The 27,482-nt window shown below is 47.7% G+C and overlaps 1 protein-coding gene across 1 annotated transcript in view; it reads right to left on the minus strand.

The window, feature by feature from the left end:
- Positions 1 to 27,482, minus strand: part of LOC115092419 (trifunctional purine biosynthetic protein adenosine-3-like) — a 131,152-nt gene that overhangs the window by 10,556 nt on the left and 93,114 nt on the right. Inside the window, exon 20 of the mRNA XM_029603252.1 lies at positions 19,410 to 19,525. Coding sequence (XP_029459112.1) covers positions 19,410 to 19,525 — 116 coding nt within the window. The remainder of the gene's footprint in view (positions 1 to 19,409; positions 19,526 to 27,482) is intronic.

Here is a 27,482-nt window from a genome sequence, read left to right on the forward strand (position 1 = left end):
GGAGGGGGGCTGGAGTCATGGTCATTGCCTAAGCTTGACACTTGGTGGCAGGATTCAGCAGTCCATGACTGTAGGGTTGTGGAAGGGGCCCCAGCCCAGGACTGTCATTGCAATGACCAGACGAGGTATGTTTGGAGGTAGGTGGGATAGAAGATAGAGGAAAAGTCGCTGGGTAGTTGTAAATGAAGACACATGGATCCCAAATTTCTGCCCTGTTCTGACTGAGCTGGACGTTCAAAGTAAGAAGAAACAAAGCATTTGACCTCTCCACCTACATACCCTTCCCCTACCCCCCCATCTTCTCCTCCGAAAAGCGTGTGCAATGAAAATGTGCACATCCCTGGAAACAGCAAATAAAATATATTGTAATTCACACTGTAAATCCCATCCTAGTTTCTCAATAATTACCTTGACTCCTCTGTGCCTCTTTCCAAAATCTTGTCTTCCTCCCCCTTTCTTTTTCCCAGTATCCACTTATAATTCATTGGTCAGTCTTCCTCAGCTCTCCATTAGTCAAACCCTTCCCTTGCCAAAACTCCAGCTACTCCTTCTCCTTTCAGCTGTGTACTGACTCTGTGCTCCCTGTTACTAACCACTTGGACAATTTCACGCTTTCATTGTGACATCACAACGGGGCAGGGCAACTCTTCTCTGAGGTCAGAGAAGGAAGAAAATCAACTCCTTATTCCTTAATCCTCCTTTTAATAACCACTTCCCTTTCTGTCAGTCTTTCAAGAACTCCTCTTGCTATTCCTCTGAATTAAAAAAATAAAAAACCCCACTGCCTTCTCTACCCTGAATATTTTGTCACCTTCCATCATATCCATCTCTCCTTGCAATCGCCATTCACTCCAGTCCTCTCATTGTCCCCTGCCTGTCTCTTGCACTCCCTCTTATGGATGGCAGTGGCTCCACTCTTGAGCAATATTGGATCTGGCACAGCACCCTCTGGGCCTCTGGCTGGCAGGAGTTTGCTGCCCCTCAAACGTTTGATGGTTTGGGTGTGTGCTTAGTTTGCCTAATGAAAGCACCGGTCCTGGATCTTCCTTTGACAGAAGAAAAGTGGGTTTCCCTTTAGTCTTCCCACGTGAGAACTGACAGATAACTGAATAAAACTGAACACAATGGACCAATTTCCTATTTTTCTTCAATAAATAATCAGCTCTGGCTTTTTCTGTGCCCGGGGTAGATATACACCCCCTCGCCCCCTTTATCTTACCCGTGTCTGCTCTGACCCAGCACTTTCTCACAGGACAAGCAGGATGGTTGTCCTCACAAATGGGTGACATCGAGGATGGAGCCCACCACGGAAAACTTCTGTCAAAGTTTAAACAGAACTTTGACTGGCCCCTACTGGGCATGCCCAGCAAGGCACTGACCCTGCAGCCAGCAGGGGTCTCCCTTCAGTCTTCTTTTTTCCGCGCAGCAGTTGCCACGCGGTGAAAGGAGCTCTCTAACCACGTTCCTGACAGGAATTTGGAAATTAATTTCCTAAGAAAATTTGCCCCTCAGGGGTCTCCCTTCGACAAATTGTTTAGTCATCTTACAGAACCCGGTAAGTTTTTTGCCTTCTGCCGTCGATTTTGGCCCTCGAGGCCTGTGGGCACTTACCGATCCCCAGCCTAAATTTTGGCTTCCAGCCATGGCAACGGGGTTCCGTCGTTGTCCGGATTGTACCCGGACTATGTCCATCACAGACCCCCACAGGGTTTGTGTAATGTGTTTGGGTAGTGGGCATGATGTCCTGACTTGCACCAAATGTGCCTTAATGACACCCAAGGGTCGCAAAGCCAGGATGGAGAAGATGGGGCTCCTCTTCCATGCACCAACCCCAACGCCATCGATAGCATCGACGTCATCGGAACCGGCACCGTCGAAGTTGTACCATCATCGTCAACCCTCCGGTGACCGTCCGCCATCGATCGCTTCTCGGCCGTCGACTCCCGTCCCTTCCCCGGATGGGCGAGGGGATCGGAAAGAAAAGCATCGCCATCGACGGCATAAGTCTCGGCCTGTCGAGGATCCACAGCCATCGACCTCTGCTCAAGCCGAGCCACCGACAAAGAAGCCGCGAACAGACCGGATGCCCTCCACGTCTCGTTCGCCGGCATCGAGGAAACCCTCACCCTCTCGGGGTGTGGGGGCCGTGATCCCACCGGTTACGGTGGTCCCTCCGGCCCTGCCTCAGCCTCCCTCTCCTGTCGAGCCGGGTATGATTACCCCTAGTCTCCGGGCAGAACTGGACCGGCTGGTCCAGGAGGCCATCGAGAAAGCGATGAAGAAATTACAACCTCCATCGGCACCGTCTCCGGCACCGGTTCCAGTGCCGCCCCCGGCACCGACGCCGGCACCGGCTTCGCCACCGAGGAGGGAACCGCCCACCGAGCCGTTGATACAAGCGCTAGCACCGCTACTGAGCCGCATGGAGGCACTCATGACGGCCCTTCCATCGGTGATTCCAGTGCCATCGACAACACCACCGTCTCCGACTGGTTTCTCATCGGCAGGAGAAACACAGTTTCGAATTCCCCCCTTCCGGGGTAGTTCCATCGGTACCTTCTGGTATATCTCCACCGATTTATCCTTCGGCTCCATCGATTCCGCGCCAGGCACCGATTCCATCGGCAGCACCGAAGCCATCGATGCCATTTCTGGTTCCACCTACTGCACCGATTCCACCTCGGTTTCCATCGATGCCTTCAGAGCCTCAGCCAGGTCCCTCAGGGCTACAAGCCACACATGATCCCTACGATACCTGGGGTGATGATGATGATACCTCTTCTGACACAGACCTACCTTCACCACCATCTCCTACAGAGAGTAGAAAAAGATCTCCTCCTGAGGATCTATCTTTCATTAATTTTGTGAAAGAAATGTCAGAAGTTGTACCTTTTCAACTACAATCTGAAGCTGATGACAGACACCAGATGATGGAACTACTTCAATTTCTGGATGCTCCAAAAATCATCGCTTCCATCCCTATACACCAGGTGTTTTTGGATCTGCTCAAGAAAAACTGGGAATCTCCTTCATCGGTGTCACCAGTTAACAAGAAAGCTGACTCCACATACCTTGTCCAGTCAGCACCAGGTTTCCAAAAACCTCAACTGGATCATCGCTCTGTTGTGGTTGAGTCCGCGCAGAAGAAGGCCAAGCGTCTTAAGCCGCACTCTTCTACCCCACCTACCAGGGACAACAAGTTCCTGGATAGTGTAGGACGGAAAGTGTATCATGGAGCTACGTTGATTTCACGCATAGCTTCATATCAACTTTACATGACTCAATACAACAGAGCCATCTTTAAGCAGATGCAAGACTATGCTGACACGTTACCAGACCAATACCAACCACAGCTTCAAGCCCTTCTTCACAAGGGATTTGAGGCAGGGAAGCACGAGATTAGGACTGCCTATGACATATTCGATGCTTCCACGAAGGTTTCAGCCACAGCCATCTCAGCCAGACATTGGGCTTGGTTAAAGTCATCCAACCTTCGCCCAGAAGTCCAAGATCGTCTTGCTGATTTGCCCTGCTTAGGCGACAATTTGTTTGGAGAACAAATTCAACAGATTGTGGCGGAGTTAAAAGACCACCATGAGACGTTAAAACAACTCTCATCTGTCCCACCTGAGGTGACCTCCAAGCAATCGCAAAAGAAGGACTCTAAGAAGTCATTCTTTCGACCACGTCGCTACTACCCTCCGTCAACTAGGGCTCGTCCTGCACGGTCCTCTAACAGGCCTCAGCCTCATCAGCCGAGAAAGCAAAGACCTACTGTAGCCCCACCTCCTGGGCCTACGGCGGGCCTTTGACTTCCCTGTATTGAGCACATGCCATCTCCCTCTTTCACACATCCCTGTGGGGGGTCGACTGTTCCACTTCTTACACCGTTGGAAACAGATCACCTCAGATCAGTGGGTGCTAGCAATTATCGCACAGGGTTACCACCTCAACTTCATAACACTTCCGCCAGACTCCCCGCCCCTTCAGGCATGGAGTCTAACCAGCCATTTCACTCAATTACACCAAGAAGTATCCCTTCTTCTACAATCAAATGCTATAGAACCCGTCCCTCCTTGTCAACAAGGGAAAGGATTCTATTCCAGATACTTCCTAATACCAAAGAAATCAGGGGGGCTACGTCCAATTCTGGACCTTCAGGCCCTCAACAAGTATCTGCAAAAAGAAAAGTTCAAGATGGTAACCCTGGGCGCCTTGCTCCCTCTGTTGCAAAAGGGGGATTGGCTGTGCTCTCTCGACCTCAAGGACGCTTATACCCACATTGCGATCACACAATCCCATCGCAAATATCTGCGGTTTCTTGTAGGCCACGACCATTATCAATACCGTGTCCTACCTTTCAGTCTGGCTTCTGCCCCACGAGTCTTTACCAAATGTCTCGTAGTGGTAGCAGCATTCCTAAGGAAGGAAGGTGTCCACGTCTACCCCTACCTGGACGATTGGCTAATCAGGGCCTCCTCCCAACACATAGCTCAATCCTCCCTAAAATTGACAATTCAAACACTCCTTTCCTTAGGGTTTCTTGTCAATTACGAGAAATCTTGCTTAGTCCCGTCTCAAACCTTATCCTTCATTGGAGCAGACTTGGACACCTTACAGGCAAAGGCTTACCTTCCTCTTCAGAGGGTCCACACCCTAATATCCCTCGCTCGCCAGCTCCAGTCTCAGAACACTGCCACGGCTCGCCAGTTCCTCATTCTCCTAGGACACATGGCATCCTCGGTTCAAGTCACTCCCATGACCCGACTAGCCATGAGAGTAACACAATGGACTCTACGACACCAATGGATTCAAGCTTTTCAGCCTCTGTCCTCCATAGTCACAGTCACACAGGCCCTGCGCCTATCCTTAACCTGGTGGACAACTCAGGTCAACCTCCTTCAGGGCTTACCTTTTCTTCCACCGGATCCGCAAGTAATCCTAACCACCGACGCTTCTCACATCGGTTGGGGAGCCCATGTGGACGAATTACAAACCCAAGGGTTATGGTCCAAAGAGGAAGCCGAACACCAGATAAATTTCCTGGAACTTCGCGCAATCCGCTATGCACTCCGAACCTTCAAAGATCATCTCTTCCATCAGATAATCTTAATCCAGACGGACAACCAAGTGGCCATGTGGTACATAAACAAGCAGGGAGGCTCAGGCTCCTTCCTTCTGTGTCAGGAAGCTGCGCAGATCTGGGCGGAAGCCCTCTCCCACTCTATGTACCTCAGGGCCACTTACCTGCCGGGAGTAGACAATGTATTGGCAGACCAGCTGAGCCGTGTCTTCCAACCACACGAGCGGTCACTCGATCCTCTGGTAGTGACCTCTCTGTTTCACAAGTGGGGTTTTCCCCGCATAGACCTCTTTGCGTCCCCTCAGAACCACAAAGTGGACGATTACTGCTCTCTCATTCGGAGCCAACACTTTCAGCCGAGAGATGCCTTCTCCCTCAAGTGGACGACAGGTCTGCTTTATGCATTCCCTCCACTTCCTCTTCTGTCAAGGACTCTCGTGAAGCTACGCCAGGACGGAGGAACCATGATCCTGATAGCACCCCACTGGCCACTCCAAGTGTGGTTTCCCATACTCCAGGATCTCTCCATCCGCAGGCACATCCCTCTGGGAACGGATCCGCATCTGCTCACTCAAAACGACGGATGCCTCCTCCATCCCAACCTCCAAGCCTTGTCCCTGACGGCATGGATATTGAAAGGTTAGTCCTTCAGCCTTTCAACCTTTCGGATTCGGTTTCTCGTGTCCTGATAGCTTCACGAAAGCCCTCTACCAGAAGATCCTATTCATATAAATGGAAAAGGTACACATCATGGTGCACTTCTCAGTCCCTTGATCCCCTTTCCTGTCCAATCTCTAAGTTCTTGGACTATTTATGGCACCTATCAGAATCCGGTCTAAAGACCTCTTCCATTCGCATGCATGTCAGTGCGGTAGCCGCCTTCCATAAAGGTGTACAGGGTGTCCCTATTTCAGTACAACCCCTGGTAACACGTTTTCTTAAAGGCTTGCTCCATTTGAAGCCACCTTTACGTCCTCCGGCCCCATCTTGGGACCTTAATCTGGTTCTTGGTCGGCTAATGAAACCACCTTTCGAACCTCTACACTCCTGTGAATTGAAGTATCTCACATGGAAGGTATTATTCCTTTTAGCTGTCACTTCAGCTCGCAGGGTTAGTGAGTTACAGGCCTTAGTCACCTATCCGCCTTACACTAAACTCCTGCAGGACCGGGCGGTACTCCGCACTCACCCTAAATTTTTACCTAAGGTAGTATCGGAGTTTCACATCAATCAATCCATCATACTACCTAGCTTTTTTCCCAGGCCCCACTCCAACTCCGGAGAACAGACTCTGCATACCCTAGACTGTAAACGGGCTCTAGCATTCTATCTAGACCGTACAGTTTCTCACAGAAAGAGCACTCAATTATTCGTCTCTTTCCATCCTAACAAGTTAGGACAACCTGTGGGTAAGCAGGCTCTATCCTCCTGGTTGGCGGACTGCATTTCTTTTTGCTATCAGCAAGCTGGCATTCCTTTTCAAGACCGTGTGAAAGCACACTCTGTGAGGGCCATGGCGACGTCAGTGGCACACCTTCGATCGGTGCCGCTTCCTGACATCTGCAAAGCTGCAACCTGGAGTTCTCTCCATACTTTTGCAGCCCACTATTGTTTGGACAAAGCTGGAAGACAAGACTCCATCTTCGGCCAATCTGTCTTGCGTAACCTTTTTCCAACGTGATGTACCAACACCCTTCCACCTTCCCGGTAGGGTGCGGATGCCCTTTACCAAATTCCACCCCAGTTGTTGTGCCTGTTGCACGTCATTGGGTGCATTTGGTGCAAGTCAGGACATCCTCAGCTCGGTACTCACCCATTTGTGAGGACAACCATCCTGCTTGTCCTGTGAGAAAGCAAATGTTGCTTACCTGATGTAACAGGTGTTCTCACAGGACAGCAGGATGTTAGTCCTCACGAAACCCGCCCGCCACCCCGCGGTGTTGGGTTTGTTTTGTTTTTACTTTCTAGGCACTGCCTGTAGCTTTGAAAATCAGACTGAAGGGAGACCCCTGCTGGCTGCAGGGTCAGTGCCTTGCTGGGCATGCCCAGTAGGGGCCAGTCAAAGTTCTGTTTAAACTTTGACAGAAGTTTTCCGTGGTGGGCTCCATCCTCGATGTCACCCATTTGTGAGGACTAACATCCTGCTGTCCTGTGAGAACACCTGTTACATCAGGTAAGCAACATTTGCTTTCTCCTATAGCAGTCAAAGGCACAGCTGCCCTTACAATGGTGGCAGCTTCAGCAAAGCACCCCGTTCTCTCTCTCTCTCTTTCTCCCCTCCTACCTACCATTCCCCCCTGCCTCTTCCCTTCCCCCATTGCACTCTTCCCATTTCTCCTCCACTCCTTGCCCTGCATCTCCCCCCCCCCTACCGCTTGCCCTAGGTCTTCCTCTTTCTCCCCATTCACTACTTGTCTTGCATCCCCCTTTCACCCTCACCCACCCATGACCAGCAGCAGGAGTTCCTTCTCCTCCACCACTCTGCCCAGCAGCCCCCTCTCTCTTTCTGCCACCCCCTCCCAATCTACTGCACAGCAACTGTCCCTTCTTTGGCTCCCCTCTTTATCCCTGCCAAGCAGCAGTAGCCCCCTCCCGCTCCCTATCTCCTCCCTCCTATGTTCCTTGGGCTGTAATGCTGTTGATCTTTCTGCAGTGGCAGCAGCAATAGCTGAAGAAACTTCAACACAGGGCTTCGCAAGCTTATTCACTGCAGTATCCTGAAAACATGAGTGGCTGGGGGTCCCCTCAGGACATATTTGGGGACCACTTCCCTAGGTCCTTCAGCCTTGCGCACCCTTCTCAATTAATTTTCAGGCTCAGAGGCTTCCCCTGAGTGCTTATAATTAAACTCAACTATCATTATGTCCTCACCACAACCCTTCCCAGAAAAATCCTGTAAAATCACATAACGGGACAATACCTAAATTTATCAAAGAGGTCCATATTCAGCCACGCAGCTGAATATAACTGGCTATCTTAAAGTTAGTCAGATAAGTTTTTCTGGCTAACTTTAGGATTGCTGGATGGGACAACCAGAGTTAGCCAGATAACTTATCCAGCTAATTCAGGTGCTCCTGGGAACACCCCTCACCTATTTAGCCAAATTCTTGCTTGACAAATAGTTATCCGGCTAGAATTCAGCCAGATAAGTAGCCAAATTTTCATTTAGCTGGATAACTTCTAAGTCATCCAGCTAAATGTGTTTGAATATGGACCTCTAAAGTATTCATACTACATTGGCTGAAGGTAATCTTTGAAATGGTTGCTGGACTGAACTGGAATTTTTCCCTTTACTACCCACTGTAGGAAAAACATTAAAATGATGTCGTCACTTCAGTTACAGTAACACCAAATCCCTCAATTAGCAGGAACTTTATGAAGTAATACACAAATCCTGCTGCAAAAAGTCACTTTCCTAGCGTAGACAGATGGACTCAGGAACAATAGTTTCTGCTCCCCTGCCAGCAGATGGAGACTGAGAAAGCTGACATCACAGTATATATAACCCTGCAGTGACCCCAGCCTGCCAGTATTCTCTGACTCCAGCAGATGGTGGATGTGCACCTTCCTATGGGGATTGCTTCAGATTTTGGAAGGAGAATTTTAAATTAAGAAGGAAAAGCCCCACTCTCCTGCGGTGATACCAGATAGTCCCTCCCCCAGTTGAGAATTCCTGAGGTGATTCTGTGGTCCCAGGTCCGGTAGCTGGGTTTCCCAGCGTGGACTTAGCTGATTGTACAGCTTATAGGCAGTGTGGGTGCAAGAGGCCGAGCGCAGTAGTGATGGCAGATGCCCTCTCCCCCCATAGCTGGAGACTGTCTCTGTACTCAGTCGGTAAGTGCTGAGCTCAGGTAAGTTTAAAAAAAAAAGGAAAAGGAAGAACATTTTACCTTCCGAAACAAACAGTTAGAAGGGTTTTAGGATTTCCTCTGGTCTCCGTGCTCAGTGTGTTGTTCCAATGTTCGTTCTCATTCCCGTTGGGGTTAGGGGAGCTTGGCAGCTGGCAGGTTGAGTGGCCCGTTGGGCTAGGTCCCGCAGTTAGGCTTTTTGCCTGCGTACTGAATGGTAGGCCGCAGCAGCATTTTTTGCACACTTCTGTGCGTGCTTTATTGCCCTCTACAGGACATCGGTGTGCGCAGTGCATCGGCTCTGTGCACATGTTGTGTGCTCAGTTTGGGCGCGACTTTTGCGCGCACAAGATTTTAGCATGGTGATATGCTAAAGCCTTGGCGCACAAGTTGTGTATGTGTTTTGGTAGCATTTACCTATGAGGCACCTCATTTTTGTGTACATACATTTTTGAGCGCGAGACGTTTGGATGCACATTCACCACCGCTGATGGCACCGGTGAGCAAGAAGCCTAAGTGTCTTTCTCTCTGTGTTGCCTGTCATATTTGGCCTTCTCAGCCTGACCTGTCCTCTAATATATGTCAGCGCTGTTTGGATGCTCAGAGGGAGTTGTCTTCCTCCAATTTCGCTAAGCCTGGATCCTCTCATCCTGATGATGTTTCGGTTATGGCCTTGTCCGGAGGGACGCCAGATCTTGGTACTACTTTGACTGGCTGCTCCCCAGGAGGTGGCAGTTCTGTGGGCCCCACTCCAGTTCCTTCTGGGTTTGGACTGGATCTGGCTGCTTTTCCTTGAGTGGAGGTTTTTTTCAAGGCTTAAAAGCCTTTCAGGTGCAATCCTCCACTTCACCCAATACTGTCAGGTCGGACCCTCAGCCAATGGCTCCTCCCTCTTCCAGTCCTATGATTAAGCACTGGGGCTCGCCTTGGTTCGCTGCGGGAATCCCGACAGGAAGCCGGATGGCACTGATTAGATAGATCCTGATTCCCTGGAAGATTGGGAAATTCCTCCGGGACTGGAACCATATCGAACCATGTTTTATTTATTTATTTATTTATTTAAAGTCTCTTATATACCGATGTTCGTATGCACATCGCATCGGTTCACAAAGAACAAAAGCTTTTGGGCAGAGCCCTTACATATAACAGCAGAATATAAATAACTTTCGGGCGGGGGCCCTTACATGTAACCATAAGAATACATTAAACAGGGGGGGGTAAAATACTGGTAAGGCGATGCAGTATTCCAAACATTAAATGTTACATTTAATGTTTGGAATACTTAATATTTGGAATACTTGGAATACTTGGAATACTTGGAATATTTGGAATATTTGGAATACTTAATATTTAATGTTTGGAATACATGTTACAGTTCTTTCATAGAGATGAACTTCCAGCCCTGATTTTCCAGACCTTGAAGAAGCTGGGGGGTTTCTGGTACGGATGCCATGTTGGAGCTGAAGAAAAATCCCATTTTGGTTTCCTTGTGTAAAGCCTCTTGGTTTTTTTTCCCTGTTACGGACGCCATTCAGGAATTGATTGATCTTGAATGGGATGCCCCAAAGGCAAATTTCAAAGGGGGTCAGACATTGGAAGGCCTGAACCCCCTAGATTCAGCTTTGAGAGACCGTTTGTGTTTTCCAAAAGTGGATGTGCTGGTCTGTGCTGTCTCTAAGTGGACAACTATCCCAGGGGAGGGAGGAGTGCCCTTGAAAGATATGCATGATTGAGGCTATCCTTAAGCAAGCCTTTGAGGCAGTGGCGATGACTTTACAGATAGCTTCCTGTTGCACCCTAGTGGCTTGCTCTTGTTTGCTTCTCTCTCAGGAGGTTGATTCTGGAGTGAATTCCAGAGCGGTTATGGAGCCCCTTTTTAGCTGATGCAGGCTGCGATTTGGTCTGTACCTCGGCCAGAGAAGTGGCTTCAGTGCTAGCTACTAGGCGTCAACTATGGTTGCGACATTGGTCAGCTGAAGCAGTCTCCAAAGCTAATCTTAGAAAATGCCTTGTAAAGGTTTGCTCCTTGTTCGGGAGCGAGTTGGAGAAGCTGACCAGTAAGTGGGGCGAATCTCCGGTTACTCGGTTGCCGGAGGATAAGAAGCAATAACAGTACTTCTTTGGTATGAGGGGTCGTCTCCGGGGTTCAAGCGATTTCATCCCTACAGGGGGTCGACCTTTCAGTAGGTCTCATTCCTTTCGTTCCAGATAGCCCAAGAGAGGAGCGGGCTCGAGTGGCAGTTCTTCCCGCGCATCCCAATGAAGGTTTGCCGACCCACCTTTGGGAACAAGAGATGGGGGGACACCTCTCTCTCTCTTATCAGAAGTGGATCAAGATCACATTGGACCAGTGGGTCCTGGAGGTGATATGAGAAGGATATGCGCTGGATTTCGCAGTATTCCTCGGGAAGTGTTCATGGTGTCTCCTTGCCACTCCCCACAGAAGAAGCAGGCAGTGGAGTCTATGCTTCAAAGGCTCCTCAGGCCGAGGGCTGTGGTTCTGGTGTCCACATTTCAAGAAAGCATGGGGCGATACTTCATTTATTTTGTTGTGCCCAAGAAGGAGGGGTCCTTTTTGTACCATCCTGTATCTCAAAAGTGTCAACCGTCATTTGAAGGTGACTCTCTTGCATGGAAACCTTACATTCTGTGATAATGGCTATGCACTTGGGGGAATTTCTGACCTCCCTAGATCCGTCCAAGGCCTACTTTTAAATTTCCATCTGTTTAGAACACCAACTTTTTCTACGTTTTGCAGTGTTGGAGTGCCATTATCAGTTTTGGGCACCGCCCCCAGAATATTTTCCAAGATTATGGTGGTAGTAGCATCAGTGCTGAAAAGAGAAGTAATCCTGGTGCACCCATACTTGGATGACTGGTTGATTCAAGCCAAGTCTCAGGAAGAAAGCCACCTGGTGACTACAAGAAGTGATCTCCTTATTGCAGGAGCTCGGTTGGGTGGTGAACCTGGCTAAGAGCAGTCATCAGCCATCTCAGTCGTTGGAGTATCTGGGGGTTCGGTCAACATGGGGCAGGACAAAGTATTCCTCCTGGAAGTTCGGATTCAGAAATTGATGTCTCAGGTGTGTCAGTTGGTGAACACTATATGCCCGACAATGTGGTCCTATCTACAGGTGCTCGGCTTGATGGCAGCAACCCTGAAAGTGATGTGGTGGGAGAGAGCACATATGTGTCCTTTTCAGCGCTCACTACTATCTCGCTGGAACCCGCAGACTCAGAACTATTCGGTTCGGCTCCACTTGCCAACGGAAATTTGCTCTCACCTCTAGTGGTGGTTGCAGAAGGCTCATCTGAGAAAGGGAGTTTCCTTGTTCTCCCTGACCTGGTTGGTAATTACAATAGATGTGTGGCTCCAGGGTTGGGGGGCTTACTGTCAGGAGCTGATGGCCCAAGGACATTGGAATGCTGAAAAGTCCCTCTGGAACATCAATTGCCTGGAAGCCCGGGCGGTCCAGTTGGCATGCTTGCAATTTGGCCACAGGCTGCAGGGTCAGGCATTCCACGTGATGTCTGACATGACGATGGTGGCCTACATCAATCGCCGGGGAGGAACCAAGAAGCCAGCAAGTGTCACAGGAAATAGACCAACTTATGGAATGGGTGGAAGGACATCTACAGTTGCTCTCGGCTTCTCACATTGCAGGAAAAGACAACGTATTACGTCGGCTGGCCGCAGAGCTCACGACCGGCCTTCCTCACCTTCTTCGCCGCTCTGCCTGGGGTGGCCGCCGGGTTCACTGCAGGGCAGGGGGAGCGCTCTCTGCTCTGCTCTCCTCTTCGCAGGCCTGTCCACTGTCTGAGAATCAAGAGGCACGGCAGAAACACCACCGCCATCAGCCTCTTGCTCCTGGCTTCCCAGGCACACGCACCCCTCTAGAATATTTAAAGGGTCCGCGGCACGCCAGCTGCCGGCTCATTTCTGTGACGTCACCGGTTCAGAGGCCTATTTTAGGTGAGCCCTGACTGTCAGGACTCGCCTTGGCAACTGGTCCTCACACTAGTCGTGTGTCCTGTTGCTTGCCCGCTGTTGCTAGTGTTCCTGTCTTTCCAGATTCTGACCTCTGCTATGCCTGACCACGTTACGGCCTGCCTCCCAATTCCGACCTCTGCTACGCCTGACCACGCTACGGCATGCCTACCGATTCCGACCTCTGCTACACCTGACCACGCTATGGCTTCCCTCCTGATTCCCACCGCTGCTATGCCTGACAACGCTACGGTCTGCCTCCTGATTTTGACTCCTGCTAAGTCTGACCACACTTCAGATTGTCTCCTGTCTCCGACCACTGCCATGCCTGACCACGCTTCAGATTGTCTCCTGTCTCTGACCATCACTAGCCTGACCACGCTACAGATTGGTTCCTGTCACTGTCCATTGCTTCATCCGACCACGCTGATGGCTCCTGGCTGACCCTCTCATTGTTCTTCCGAAGACTTCGGTCAGAATCCCACCCAAGTCCAGCCGGCCCCGAATCCCAAGGGCTCAACATGCGGGGAACGAGGGTTGGTAGTGGCGAAGCTCCAGCCAGCCTCTGTCAATCAGCCAACAATGCCTACCGACGATGGGGTCCTGCGGGGCCCAACCTCTCAGGTAGCGTCAATCCCACCTCGGCCCAAGGGTCCACGAACCCACAAAACCTAACACAAAGTAAGAGCAGACTCTCAGCAGGAACAGTCTGGACCCAGGAGAATGGGTGTTGTCAGCCGAGGCATTTCATCTGATTGTGGATTGATGGGGCCTTCCTTTCCTAGATCTGCTGGCGACTTTTCGCAATGCGAAAGTTCGATTCTTTAGTTGTAGGAGGGATCCGTGGTCCATGGGTATAGATGCTCTCATACAAGTCTGGCCAGAAGACAGGTTGCTTTATGCCTTTCCTCCGTGGCCCTAGTTGGGCAGGATAATTTGTGAAATCGAAGGCCACAGGGGGCTAGTACTCCTGGTGGCACTGAACTGGCCCAGGCGTCTGTGGTATGCAGATCTGCAAAGACTCCTGATGGAGACCCCTCTTCATCTTCCGCCGCACATGGATCTGTTTTTAGCAGGGACCGGTTCTTTACGAGGATTTGACTCTCACAGTTTGGCCCTTGAGAGGGCTCACCTGTTTGAAGCGTGGATATTCTTCTGCAGTGATTGCCACCTTACTCCGTGCTCTGAAGTATCCCAGCTCGAAAGTTCTCCATATCCTTAGCATATGTGCGGGGTTGGAGAGTATTTGAGGCCTGTTGTGAGGAGCGTGGTGTTCTTCCTCGTTTAGTTAAGATCCCACTCATTCTAGACTTTTTACAGGATGGGTTCAATAAAGGATTGGCCCTTAATTCCTTGAAGGTGCATGTGGCAGCTCTTGCCTGTTTCAGAGGCCCAGTGAATGGTGATTCCTTGTCATCTCAGCCTGATGAGGCCTGTTTTTTGAAGGAGTGAAGCATCTTAGGCCTCCCTTGAGGTTACTGGTTCCATTGTGGAGTCTTAACTTAGTGCTGTATTTTTTGGTAGGCCCTAAGTTCCGACCACTGTGTAGCCTTTCGTTGTGGTTATTGACCCTGAAGACGGTGTTCTTAGTGGCTATATGTTCTGAGCATCATATTTCTGAGCTGCAGGCCTTGTCTTGTCAGGAACTGTTCCTTCGGATGACTCCAGGGGTGTTGCAGCTGCGTGTACTGTTCTATCCTTCTTGACTAAGGGGTCTTGGAATTTCATGTAAATAAGTCCATTTCCTTGCCATCCCTGGATAAGGTCAGGGATGGCAAGGATATCAAGAGACTTCTCGTGCGGTATCTGGAGGTTTCTGAAACTGTCCAGAAGACAGATCACCTGTTTGTCCTCCATGGCGGAAATAAGTAGGGCACTCCAGCTTCGCGAACTACAATAGCTTGCTGGATTAAGGAGGTGGTGACGGACGTATATGTGGATGCTGAAAAGCCATTGCTTACTCAGGTTAGGGCTCATCCCACTAGAGCTCAGGCAGTGTCATGGGCAGAAGTTAGTTTGTTGTCTCCTGTTGATATCTGCTGAGCTGCTGATTTTGAAGTTGCTTTTGAAGAGAATATTGGCAGGTTGGGGTCACTGCAGGGTTATATATACTGTGACGTCAGCTTGCTCAGTCTCCATCTGCTGGCAGGGGAGCATAAACCCACTGGTCCTGTTTCCATCTGTCTACACTAAGGAAAACTAAATTATCAGGTAAGTAATTTCTCCATTAGAAACTATACAGCAAACCTGCCATACCAACACAGCATTAACTCCCAGAAATCAAACAGTAATAAACCTGCATGAAAAGGAAACACTATAAATATTCCACCTGCGCCTAAAACACCAGTACACCTTCTAGTGGGAAACAACAAGCTGCATTGCTACAGATCCCTACACGGAACCTACATGCTAGCAGAACATTTCACCTCCGTCACACAGACCCTCACCAAATACAGTATAAGTGATCACAAATTAGAAATATAAATAAAAAACTGAATTCTTCTTTGTTCAGCTATCTTCTCCAAGATGGCGCACATTGTTGAGCTGCACGGCCTTCCCTCCACTCCGCGGTTGGCACAGCTGTTCATCCAATACATTTTCTGCCTCCATGGCCTCCCGCAGCATGTGGTGTTGGATCGTGGTACTCAATTCATGGCCAAGTTCTGGAGGGCCCTCTGTAAAAAGTTCAACATTACGCTGGATTTCACCACGGCATATCATCCGCAGGCAAATGGGCAAGCGGAGAGGACCCATCGAACAGTAAAACAGTTCCTTTGCAGTTATGTGAACATACAACAGAACGACTGGGCGTCCCTCCTACCCTGGGCGGAATTCGCGCTGAATTTGCATGCTTCCTCAGCCACCCAATCTTCTCCTTTCCACCTCGTATACGGCAGGCAATCTCTTCCTCTACTACCTGTACCACTAACCGTACCGTCTCCTGCAGCCCAGCTGAAGGCTCAAGAGCTACACCTCCTCTGGAAGAACACCCAAAGACTCCTCCAAGAAGCTAGTCAGAGAGCCAAGAGCACCACAGATGCCCATTGAAGACCAGCCCCCCCAGTTCAAGCCGGGCAAACGGGTCTGGCTCAGCACCCAATACATCCATCTTAAATGTCCTTCCATGTGCCTAGCTCCTCAATATATTGGGCCATTCCCTGTCCTCCGGTGCTTGGGTCCTGTCACCTATCAGCTCTGCCTTCCCCCATCGCTGAGGATCCATAATTCCTTTCATATTTCACTCCTGAAACCTTTGGTCCTCTCATAGCCCACGAAGAAACCTCTTGAACCACAACCAGTAGCCTCAGATGACGACACAACCTATCAAGTTCACGACGTTTTGGACATAAGAAAACGAGGTCGGAGATGGGAATATCTTCTCACTTGGGAAGGCTTTGGCCCAGAAGAGAACTCCTGGGAACCCGCCACCAACATCTTAGATAAAAGCCTACTTCATCAATTCCCTACTTCCCATCCCAAGAAGCCAAAGCCTCCTGGAGGGGGGCTAGGAGGGGGAGTACTGTTATACTTACGGCCTGCAGCGCTGTTCCCCGTGGTTGGAGGGCCCCCCTCGCTGGGGGCGCCAGCACAGGCCTCCCGGCTTGCAGGATGCCGCTGGCACTGTCCCCAGCTGACTCTTCACTAAGGCGCGCACATGCATTCTGCGAGAATTTAAAGGGCCCGCGGCGGGAAAATGCCACTGGCCCCTTCCTGCTTCGTCATGGACCTGCCCTTTAAATCCTGGCCTCTGGCATCTCTCTCTCGACTTGGCAACGAGTCTTCTGCATACCTGCTGCGTTCTTCTCTGTGCCTCAGTTCCTGCTTCTGCTTCGGCTCCTGCTCCTGCTTTCCGGTCCCTGCTTCCACCGTCCCATACCTGTTCCGGACCTCTCTCACTGCTTCCCTTCGGATGGACCTCCCTGGCTTGACCTTTGAATTGGACTTCACTACGCCTGCTCGCTGCCTGCCTCGACCTTCGGATTGGACAGCACTACGCCTGCTCGCTGCCTGCCTCGACCATCGGATTGGACAGCACTACGCCTGCTCGCTGCCTGCCTCGACCATCGGATTGGACAGCACTACGCCTGCTCGCTGCCTGCCACAACCATTGGATTGGATAGCACTATGCCTGCTCGCTGCCTGCCTCGACCATTGGATTGGACATCTCTACGCTTGCTCACTGCCTGCCCCAACCTTCGGACTGGATGTCTCCTCATTTGCTACTCACCTGCCTCGGACCTCTGACTCGGACTTCACCCTGCCTACCGGCATCACTGCAGGGGCCCCACCTAAGACCAGCCGGCCCCAGTACCCAAGGGCTCAACCTGCAGGGGGACAAGGGCTGGTAGTGGCGAAGCTCCAGCTGACACCTGCTTGCCTCAGGTCTTACCTCCTAGCGCTGGTGACCCGTGGGGGCTCAACCCTCGCAGGTAGTGTCAACACCAACCTAGGCCAAGGGTCCACAACCTAGGCCAAGGGTCCACAACCCAGGTGCAACACAGCCTGAACACAGAAACATTAGTTGGAATTGATAATGGCTGAACTTCCCTGCTGTGACATGTAGTCTCCAGACAATAATTGTCTGGGACTTGCCATCTAAGGTCTAATTAACCTTTGAATAGTAAAACACTGAGTATTTGTGACCCTTGCCTATGATCTCATTATCTGGAAGAAGCAGTCAACTGACACCTGGCCTGGATTACCTATAATCTCATCATCTAGAAGCTTCTGAGGGTGGTCTAACTTGGCTGTCCACCTGATCTAGATCAGTGATTGTGCCATCCAAACTTTCCAATGAAAACTAGTCTTATCTCCGTCTTGCCTGCCATGTGATTGGGACACACAACTTGTGACAACCTTGTTGAAGTCTTACAGAACACAAAGAGACCTGCAGATTCGCAACCTCAACCCACCCTTTTCCCTCACCCCCGCCACTCCTCCCATCTGACATAACATGTATATTCCAGCTGTATATATTCCATATATATATATTTCCATGTATATTTCCGCTGATTATAATCCATGTTTTTTGTATTATTAATTTATTGTTTTATGTTAATTTATAGTTTGTAATTTTGTTAACTTATTGTTCAATTACTTAATTCTGTCCTATCTTCCGACATCCATGTTTTTACTCTCCCTGTTTTAATGTAACTTCTCTTTTCCACTTATACGTTAATTGATTTTTCCCCTTGTTCTAATGTAAACCGGTACGATAAGACCTGGTCTTGAGTGTCGGTATAGTAAAAGAAGTTAAATAAATAAATAAAATAAAGATTCATATACAAAATAGATCTACATATGCACAGAAGATCTAGGCCGAGAGCCAGAGACTCACAAATAGACACAACATGCACTAAGAAAAAGAAGATGAAGATGACATCTGCAAATGTACAGCACTGAAGAATTACTGCTACTGAACTCTATAATATAGCTTGGTTACCTGCTACAAAATGCTTAGGATATGTAAGTCATGTTGTTTTATCCTTAGAAATAATTTAACATAAAACATTATCCTGAAGTATATTTTCCCTAAAGATCACAAGAAAAATGTACAGGTATTCAAGTAGTATTAAGCGTTTCTCTCTATAAAACAAACATTTTGATAAATTATATTGTTTTTGTGATTGTTACAATAAATTGGTAACAAAACATTTAATTTATAATCTTTTACAAAACTTTGGTTTAAACAAAGCCCACTACTTAAAATTTTAACCTGCTGCCGCCATGTAGCAATGGACTGGGTACGCTCCAGCTAATTTGTAATCCTATTCGCTGCAATCCCTTAATACATGGAATTGCAGTTAACTAACCCTTTTTATAAATACATGCCTCTTTTTTACACATACTTCTCTCACTAACCCTTTCTCTATGAATAGATTTGTCTCTAGCTTCTCACTCCCATCCTTTTTTTCACTTAATAACTCCCTCACTCTCCTTCGCTCAATACCATCTTTCCAGGGAATCTTTGAGCTCTCCATTATTTCTTCTCTCAATACCCCGATCCTCTTCCTCCAGCAATAAACACAGCCCTTTTTACCTTGACTTTGTCCTGGGATCAGTATTGCTGCTCCCTATTACAAACCCCTATATATACTATCTTCATCATGACATCATAAGAGAGAAAGCCAGTCTAAGGCCAGGTATCATCACAACCTTATGACTGCCTCACCAGCTTCATTCAGATGGTATCCCACTGTTCTCTGAAGTCTATTATTGTTCCAACTTGAACAGCTTCATTTTACAAGCAGATAAGTTAATTCACCTCCCAGCACTGAGGTGAAATTCAACTGTGCCATATACTTTTGTTACTAAAGCCAAATTTGGCAACTTATGTCATCAACTATTTGTTAGAGCTACTCTTTAAATTGACCAGCGCCCCACAAAGCAATATTTCAACATCAACAAAAATCCATATAATTTTTACAGCTTTTGATAGAATGCTTTACCCACTTTTATTGGACATTTTGGTAAAAGAAAGGCTACTCACCAGCAGAAATTGTACAGTACAACCAGTGAGCCGGACCCCAGCCTGCAGGACCTGTTGGTGAGTATTCCTTCCTCTGAATGATGGCAAGAGGGAGGGATGGACATTCAATATTTTACCTAGGAAGAAGAATCCCAAAATATTGCTGATAAATCAAAACTAGCACAAGAAACGCACTAAAAAGGAAATGGTCTCTGGCGAACACACCTGCCACTTCAGGAAGAATTGTCTCTTACTAATTGTATGTTCTCCATTCCCAGTGTTTAAAAAATGAAGTTTGGAGTCACATGATGTGTTGATTCAGTGCAATCGCTCTGTTGCTGAATCCTGGTGCCAACCCCCAATATTTGTTGTTTTCTGACAGTTGTAGTGACGTTTTTGTGGTCACAAACACTAAATCTGGATGCACTTATAAATATCGACCGTTACATGCAAAAATCCCCTTCCGGAATGCCTGCAAACTCGGTAAGAAAGGAGAAGGAGAAGCCAAGAGCAGGGGAAGAGAAAATGGCTTCTGCAGTCAACAATACAGTTCAGTGTGCGATTACGAACACCGACATACTGGCGATTACTGAAGCTGTAAAGGTGGTGGTCGCTGCACAGTTAACTCCAATTGCGGAACAAATTGCAGATATTAAAGCGTTACTTGCTGAGTTCAACCCAACCGTGGAAGCCCTGTAAGGCCGTTTGTCCTTTGTTGAGGATGATGCTTTGGCCACCAAAAGGAAAATAGCAAGTCTGGAAAAACTAGTGCGGGTGCATGAAGATAAAATAGACAAATTGGAAAATCACTCAAGGCGGAACAACTTACATTTTATTTGTCAAGAATATCAGAAGACAGCGGTCTTGCACTACAATAATGGTGCTATTAAAATATTTCAAGACTTCTCTTATAAAGTTACTATGAAGCGTAAAGAATTTGGGCCCATGTGCGCTCGGCTTGCGGCTAAACAAATTAAATTTGCTTTACAATTTCCAGCCCGGCTGAAAGTGTGGTGTGATGACACTTTGCATGTTTTTGACTCAATAGCCAAAGCTAAAATGTTTGTGGACAGTTTATTGAGCAGAGGCCCTTTGTGAACCGGCATCTGAAGAATTGATTTTTTTTTCATGCCTCAGTGACTGCCTTGTTGGCGGTGAAGTACTTTTTTCTCTCGAGCCTCTCTTTATCTGGCAAACTTTAGTTGTGGCAAACATGTTTTACAGCGGATTAACCCGGACTGCCTAGGAGGTTGGCACTGGAACACTCACAATCCTGACTCCGGCTCTCTAAATAGAGAGTTTACTTTCTTATGGTTTTGTTTGGAGTGGGGATAAAGGGAATGTGGGGAGGGGAAGGGGAAGGGGATTCTTTGAGCGTGGGGAAATGTTCAGGGGAAGGGAGGGAGAAGGGGAGGGGTTAGTGACATTTTTATTGCTTATGCGAAGCATATACTGTACATTACAAGTTTGCTTTCTTGTGTCATGGGAGGATCGTTTTTGTATTAGGAGTTTTACTCCATTCGTTGTCCTTTGGGTAATTTCTGTGATGTTCCAATTTATTGGAGAAATTACTTACCTGATGATAATTTCGTTTTCCTTAGTGTAGACAGATGGACTCAGGACCAATGGGATTATGTGTTCCCCTGTTAGCAGATGGAGATGGAGTCAGGTTTCAAAGCTGATGCACCCTGGCTATACCCCTGCAGTGACCTCAGCCATTCAGTATTCTCTTCAAAAAGCCATTGTGGACATATTGTTGAAGAACTTGATTAGAATTTGGATTTGACTTGGTTAAAAACTTGATTTAAAAAACTTGATCAAAAACTGGCGCCTGTAACTGTACTCAACCAACATTAGCGCTGAATCCCAGTACTACAGAAGCCCTGAACTATGAGTAGGGCAACGGCTTCCCTTCATACTAAGTTTTTTCCACCAATGTTAATTTTTAAGCTATTTTTAAGTAATATCCTAAGTTGTTTTATCTATTAATTACACTTTGCTATGCATATTTAATTAACTTAAGCCTTGTTTGCCTCCTCCACATTCTTGAGTTGTTCATTGTAATAGTTTTACTTTTTATTATTTTGTTTTATGTATAATGCTTTGGCGTATAGTTTATTAACCTTTACTATCTTGTTCTATGTATAATGCTAAGGCGTATGTTAATATGTTCTCTGTACACCGACGTGATATCTTGATAAGCGGCGGTATATAAAAAACAATAAATAAATAATCACATGGAATTGAGGTCTAACTCATGGGCAATTCCTTGGCACCTCTCCTGGGCAGCTGTGGACAAGATGCTGAGTCCATCTGTTTACACTAAGGAAAACAAAATTATCCGGTAAGTAATTTCTCCATTTCCTAGCGTGTAGCCAGGTGGACTCAGGACCAATGGAATGTATAAAAGCTACTCCCGAACGGGGTGGGAGGCTGCTCGCGGTCCTGTTAGCACCGCCTTCACAAAGGCTGGGTGTCCTCCCGGGCCTGGGCGTCCAGGCGGTAGAATCTGGAGAAGGTATATAAGGAGTACCATGTCGCTGCTCGACAGATGTCGGCAGACGACAGTAATTTAGCTTCCGCCCAGGATACTGCCTGGGCCCTGGTAGAATGAGCTTTGAACTGTAGAGGTAAAGGTTTCCCTGCCTCTATGTAAGCTGCCCTGATTACTTCCTTGATCCAGCGGGCTATGGTAGCTTCTCAAGCTGCTTCGCCCTGTTTCTTCCTCCCGTGAAGAATAAACAAGCGATCTGTCTTGCGCGCACCGGTTCCAAAATTTTAAGGTACTGTATTAAACGTCTGCCGACGTTTAGATGGCAAAGAAGGTGGTAGTCTTCCGTGTCCTTATGTCTATCCGGGGATGGAAAGGAGATGGACTGGTTCAGGTGAAACTCCGAGACAACCTTTGGTAAGAAGGAGGGAACGCTGCGAAGCTGTACTGTTCCTGAAGTAAATCTAAGGAACAGTTCCCGACAGGACAGCGCCTGTAGCTCAGAGATGCGACAAGCTGAGCATATCACCACTAATAATACAGTCTTTAGTGTTAACAGGTGAAGGGACAGACTGCTCAATGGTCTGAAGGAAGGCCCTGCCAGAAAGTCCAATACCAAGTTGAGGTTCCATAGGAGGACCGGCAACTTTAAGGGTGGTCGTAGATGTTTAACCCCTTTTAGGAAACGGGTCAAGTCAAGATGTATCGCCAGATGGGTTCTGCTTACCTCGGCCTTGAAGCAGGAGAGGGCTGCTACCTGAATCTTCAGGGAGTTGAAAGTCTGTGCTTTGTTCAGACCATCCTATAAAAATTCTAGGAATATGGTGATCTTGGCCTTCGCGGGGGCACGCTGCGCTCCCCGCACCAGGGCTCAAATATTCTTCAGATCCATATGTACATCAAGGACGTTGAAAACTTCCGCGCTCGAGCAATGTGGCAATTACTTCCGCCGAATATTCGCGCTTCGTCAGGCGAGCCCTCTCAAGGGCCAGACCATAAGAGAGAATTGAACTGGATCTTCATGAAGAATCGGGCCTTGCTGGAGAAGATCCCTGTATGGAGGGAGGCAAAGGGGACTCTCCAGGAGAAGCCACTGCATGTCTGCATACCATGGGTTCCTGGGCCAGTCCGGAGCCACCAGAAGGACTAACCCTCTGTGGTGTTCGATCTTGCGGATGATCTTGCCCAGTAGAGGCCACGGGGGGAAGGAGTATAATACGTCCTCCTCTGGCCAGGTCTGGACAAGGGCATCGATCCTTTTAGAGTGCTGATCTCGTCTGCAACTGAAGAACCGGGGAACCTTCTCATTGTGAGATGTAGCCAGTAGGTCGAAGGATGGAAGGCCCCACTGATCTACTAGGAACTGGAAGGTTCTGGTCGACAGTGTCCATTCCCCCGGGTCCAGGCTTTCCCTCCTGAGAAAGTCTGCTCTGATGTTGTCTTTTCCCGCGATGTGGGAGGCTGAGGTCCCTTGTAGGTTTAACTCCACCCATTCCATAAGGGGGTCTATTTCCAGAGACACTTGGTGGCTCTTGGTTCCTCCCTCTTGGTTGATGTAGGCCACCGTTATTGCATTGTCCAACATCATGCGGATTGCTTGCTCCTGGAGCCTGTGGATGAACTGCAGGCATGCTAATCTGACTGCCCGTGCTTCCGGCGATTTATGTTTGTTCGCCTCTTCCTCGGTCCATCGCCCCTGGGTTGTCAGTTCCTGACAGTGAGCTCCCCACCCCGGAGGCTCATGTCCGTCATGAGAACAATCCAGCTCGGTGGGGAGATGCTTACACCCTTGCTTAGGTGAATTTCCTGTAGCCACCACTGGAGCCGAGAGTATTCTTCCATCTGTAGGTAGAGGTAAATCGAGTAATCTTGAGACAGTGAGTTCCAGCATGAGAGAAGGGAGTGCTGGAGAGGCCGCATGTGTGCCATCGCCCATGGTACTATTTCCAGGTTTGATGCCATGAGGCTGAGGACTTGCAGATAGTCCCACACCTTGGGGCAAATTGTGATAGTCAACCGACATATTTGGTCCATCAGTTTCCTCCTCCTTGAAGGAAGGAGGAAGACCTTGTCCTGCTTGGTATCAAATCGGGCTCCCAGGTACTCAAAGGACTGGGAGGGCTTGAGGCTTCTCTTGTCCATGTTCACGACCCAACCAAGCTCCTGCAGGAGGGACCTGAGCCTGCTGGTCACCTGGAGACTCTCTTCCAACGACTAAGCCCAGATCAGCCAGTCATCCAAATAAGGGTGCACCAGGATCCCTTCTTTCCTCAGTGCCGCCACCACGGCACGTAAGTCCTGGGGCTTTGCTAGGGAGGCGTGTCGGGGCGGCGTGACGTTCGGAGCATTCCGGGGGCGTGGTGCCGGCCCGGGGGCATTTCGGGGGCATGGCTGAGGCCTCCGAAATCATTCCCAGGCCGGGAAATCGCGTGGCGGCGGCCGATCGGCGCACGCGAGTTACATCTGCCTGGAGCAGGCGTAACTTTCACGATAAAGGTGGGAGGGGATGTAGATAGGGCTGGGGGGGTGGGTTAGGTAGGGGAAGGGAGGGGAAGGTGGGAGGAGGCCGGAGGGAATGGGCAGCGCGCACAGGGCTCGGCGCACGCAAGGTGCACAAATGTGCACCCCCTTGTGCGCGTCGACCCTGGATTTTATAAGATAAGCACGGCTACACGCGTATATTATAAAATCCGGCATACTTTTGTTTGCGCCCGGTGCATGAACAAAAGTACGTGCGGGCGTACATTTATAAAATCTACCCCTTTGTTTTTGGCAGGAAACCCAGTAATAATATATGGCGCTTTTTATTGGCTTTGGTAATTTGTCGTACTCAGAGGGTAGAAGATCCTATCCTGATTAATTTTGATGCAGAAAAAACCTTTGATAGCGTAGCTTGGGAGTATTTATTCATGTCCCTACAGACTTTTGGTTTTGCATGAGCCTTTCTATCTGATATCCAAATTTTGTATCAGTCCCCCAAAGCCTTCATTTGTGTTAATGGTACCATTCCTCCATTGTTTAGTTTGGGGAGGGGGACCAGGCAGGGTTGCCCATTATTCCCAATTTTGTTTGTTTTATCATTAGAACTCTTGGTGCGCAAATTATGCAAGCTACAGCTATCGCTGGGATACATATTGGCTCTTGTGAGTTAAATTCCCTGCTTTTCGCAGATGATATGTCAATGGTATTGACTAAGGTCAGGACAACTCTTCCTCTACTTTTAAGGCATATTCATAATTTTGGTTCCTTTTTGGGATTAAAATTGAGTTTTTCTAAATCAGAGGCCATGGACATTGGTGGACATTTATGTGCCTTATGGAATAATTTCCCACTTGCCTGGGCAAAACATACAGTTAAATATTTAGGGGTCAAAATACATAAAAACCCAAGCACTACTTGGTATCAATGTAATATTACACCGTTATTTCAGGACTTTCAGAAGAAACTCCATAGTTGGAGATATTTTCTTCCATTGTCATTACAGGGTAATATGGTGCTAGTTAAAATAATTTTGTTGCCCAAATTATTGTACTTGCTTCAGATGGTACCATTTTTTCTGAAGAAAAAGGATATTATTTTCTTTCAAAAAATGTGTTCTCGGTTCTTTTGAAACTTCTAATGGGCCTGGCTCCGGTTTTCCATTTTATCAGCTCCAAAAGACAAAGGTGAATTGGGATTCGCACACATTAGGTTTCATAATATAGCTTGTCTTTTGCAGATTCTTTGGGAATGGATGAGGCAGCAGTCAATTCCAGATAACTATATGGTGCAGATGGAACAAGATTTTGTGAAACCTTATTGTACAATTTATCTACTTCACTCACATAATGTTTTGCCTTTTCATATTTCTCATTATTTTTATCAATAAGTTCTATGTGGAAAGGTTGGTGCTTTCTAAGGCAACATTTGGGATTGTCATGGAAATTGTCTCCTTTTTTGCCTTAGTGGGGAAACCTCCAATTTCTGCCAAGTTGGGGTAATGAGAATTTCTTAACAGTTTTATAATAAAGATTTAGATCATTTACTTCCCTTTCTTAATTTCCAGGCTGGGAGGGTTCATTCTTTTTCCGATTGTTGCCAACACTTTTCCTTCACAATGTCAGACTACCTTAATTACCTACAGATTGCTAGTTATATTAAGACACTGCCTGTGGACGATATCAGAATCCTGACTAATGGCCCATTTCAAAGATTTCTACATTTGTCTGCCAGGTCGAAAGTGTCTCTATCATTGTATTATAAATGTCTACATTCTTCTACTCATTACACTATTTATGTCCAACTGGGGCATATGTTAATCGAAGATGATCTCTACGATTGTGACCATCAGGTGGGGCAGGTTGTGATGGGTGTAGTACATTGGGAAATCCATGTAAACATTTTGCATAGCACTCTCTTTTGGCTGCCTAAAGCTTACCTTGTAGGCATAGCTGCTTAAAATCATTGTCCTAAATGTTCTCAACCCAAAGCTACCTTAATGCATTGTTTATGGAATTGTACTATAACACAAAAGTTTTGGATTGCTATTAAGAATTTCTTCACTTCTTTTAAGATGTCTGTTTGCATGTGGTCATCAGCCTTTTGTCTCTTGGGTCATAATGATCCGGTTTTGTCTATCAAATCTTCAGATACTATTCTTCTATTACGAAAGGTTGCCTTGTTGCTTTGCATTTAATCTTAATTGGTTAAATGCGTTAAGCTCGACTGTTGATAAATGGTCATCTTTTATGTTGGACTTATATATGTTAGAGTAAAGGTCTTTATTAGATTCCTCGACAAAGAAGAGGTCAATCAGTCAGGGCATATGGGTTTCTTTTGTAACTTCATTACCAAAGGACCTGAAGATTATCCTCCACTCTCATACTGGACCTTGCTCACAAGCAAGTACAAGCCAGTAAAGTACTTAATCTGCAAACTTTGGACCTTTAAAGTTTAACGACACTGGGTATGGGGTGGGTGAGGGTGGGCTGGGGAGGGAACGAGGTGTGGGCCAATGGGCAATAATGCATGTTTATGTTTTGAATTCTGTGACTGTTATTCATGTAGGTTCTGATTGTTGTTCTGATATACCAATCAAAAAGATTTCCAACAAAAAAAAAAAAAAAAAGCTGAAGTTTTCCCTGCTGCATTTCCATGGTAAGGATGGGCCCTGCTATGACATCAGTCAAAAGATAGAAAACAACAGAGGATAATAGGGTACATTTTCCAAGACTTAGAGGGTGGTAGTCAAGCCATTGCCTTGCCCATCATCTATTCTGGGAAAATTACAAGTGTTGTTCAACAACGCATGTAATGTTACTTGCATATTTTGGAGGGGTTTTTGTGGAGGGCTTAGGGTGAGGAAAGAAATAATGTACATGGTTTTGTCCGGAAAAAAATAACTGCAGATGGTACCTTTTCCTGGGGCTATATTCGAGGCAAAACTACTTGGGGAATTTTGCTTTGATAATTGGTGCAAACCCCACCGGTAAAAACTATCCATGGAGTTTTTACCAAGGCTGGCAGTTTGACCAGTTCTCCCCCACCCCATAGCTGAAAACAGTCCATTGTATGCAAGTGGATTTCCAGCCGCTGGAAAGTGCACGCACAATTTCATAACACAT

The sequence above is a fragment of the Rhinatrema bivittatum genome, chromosome 5 (genome assembly GCF_901001135.1).
Source record: "Rhinatrema bivittatum chromosome 5, aRhiBiv1.1, whole genome shotgun sequence".
Lineage (NCBI taxonomy): Eukaryota > Metazoa > Chordata > Amphibia > Gymnophiona > Rhinatrematidae > Rhinatrema > Rhinatrema bivittatum.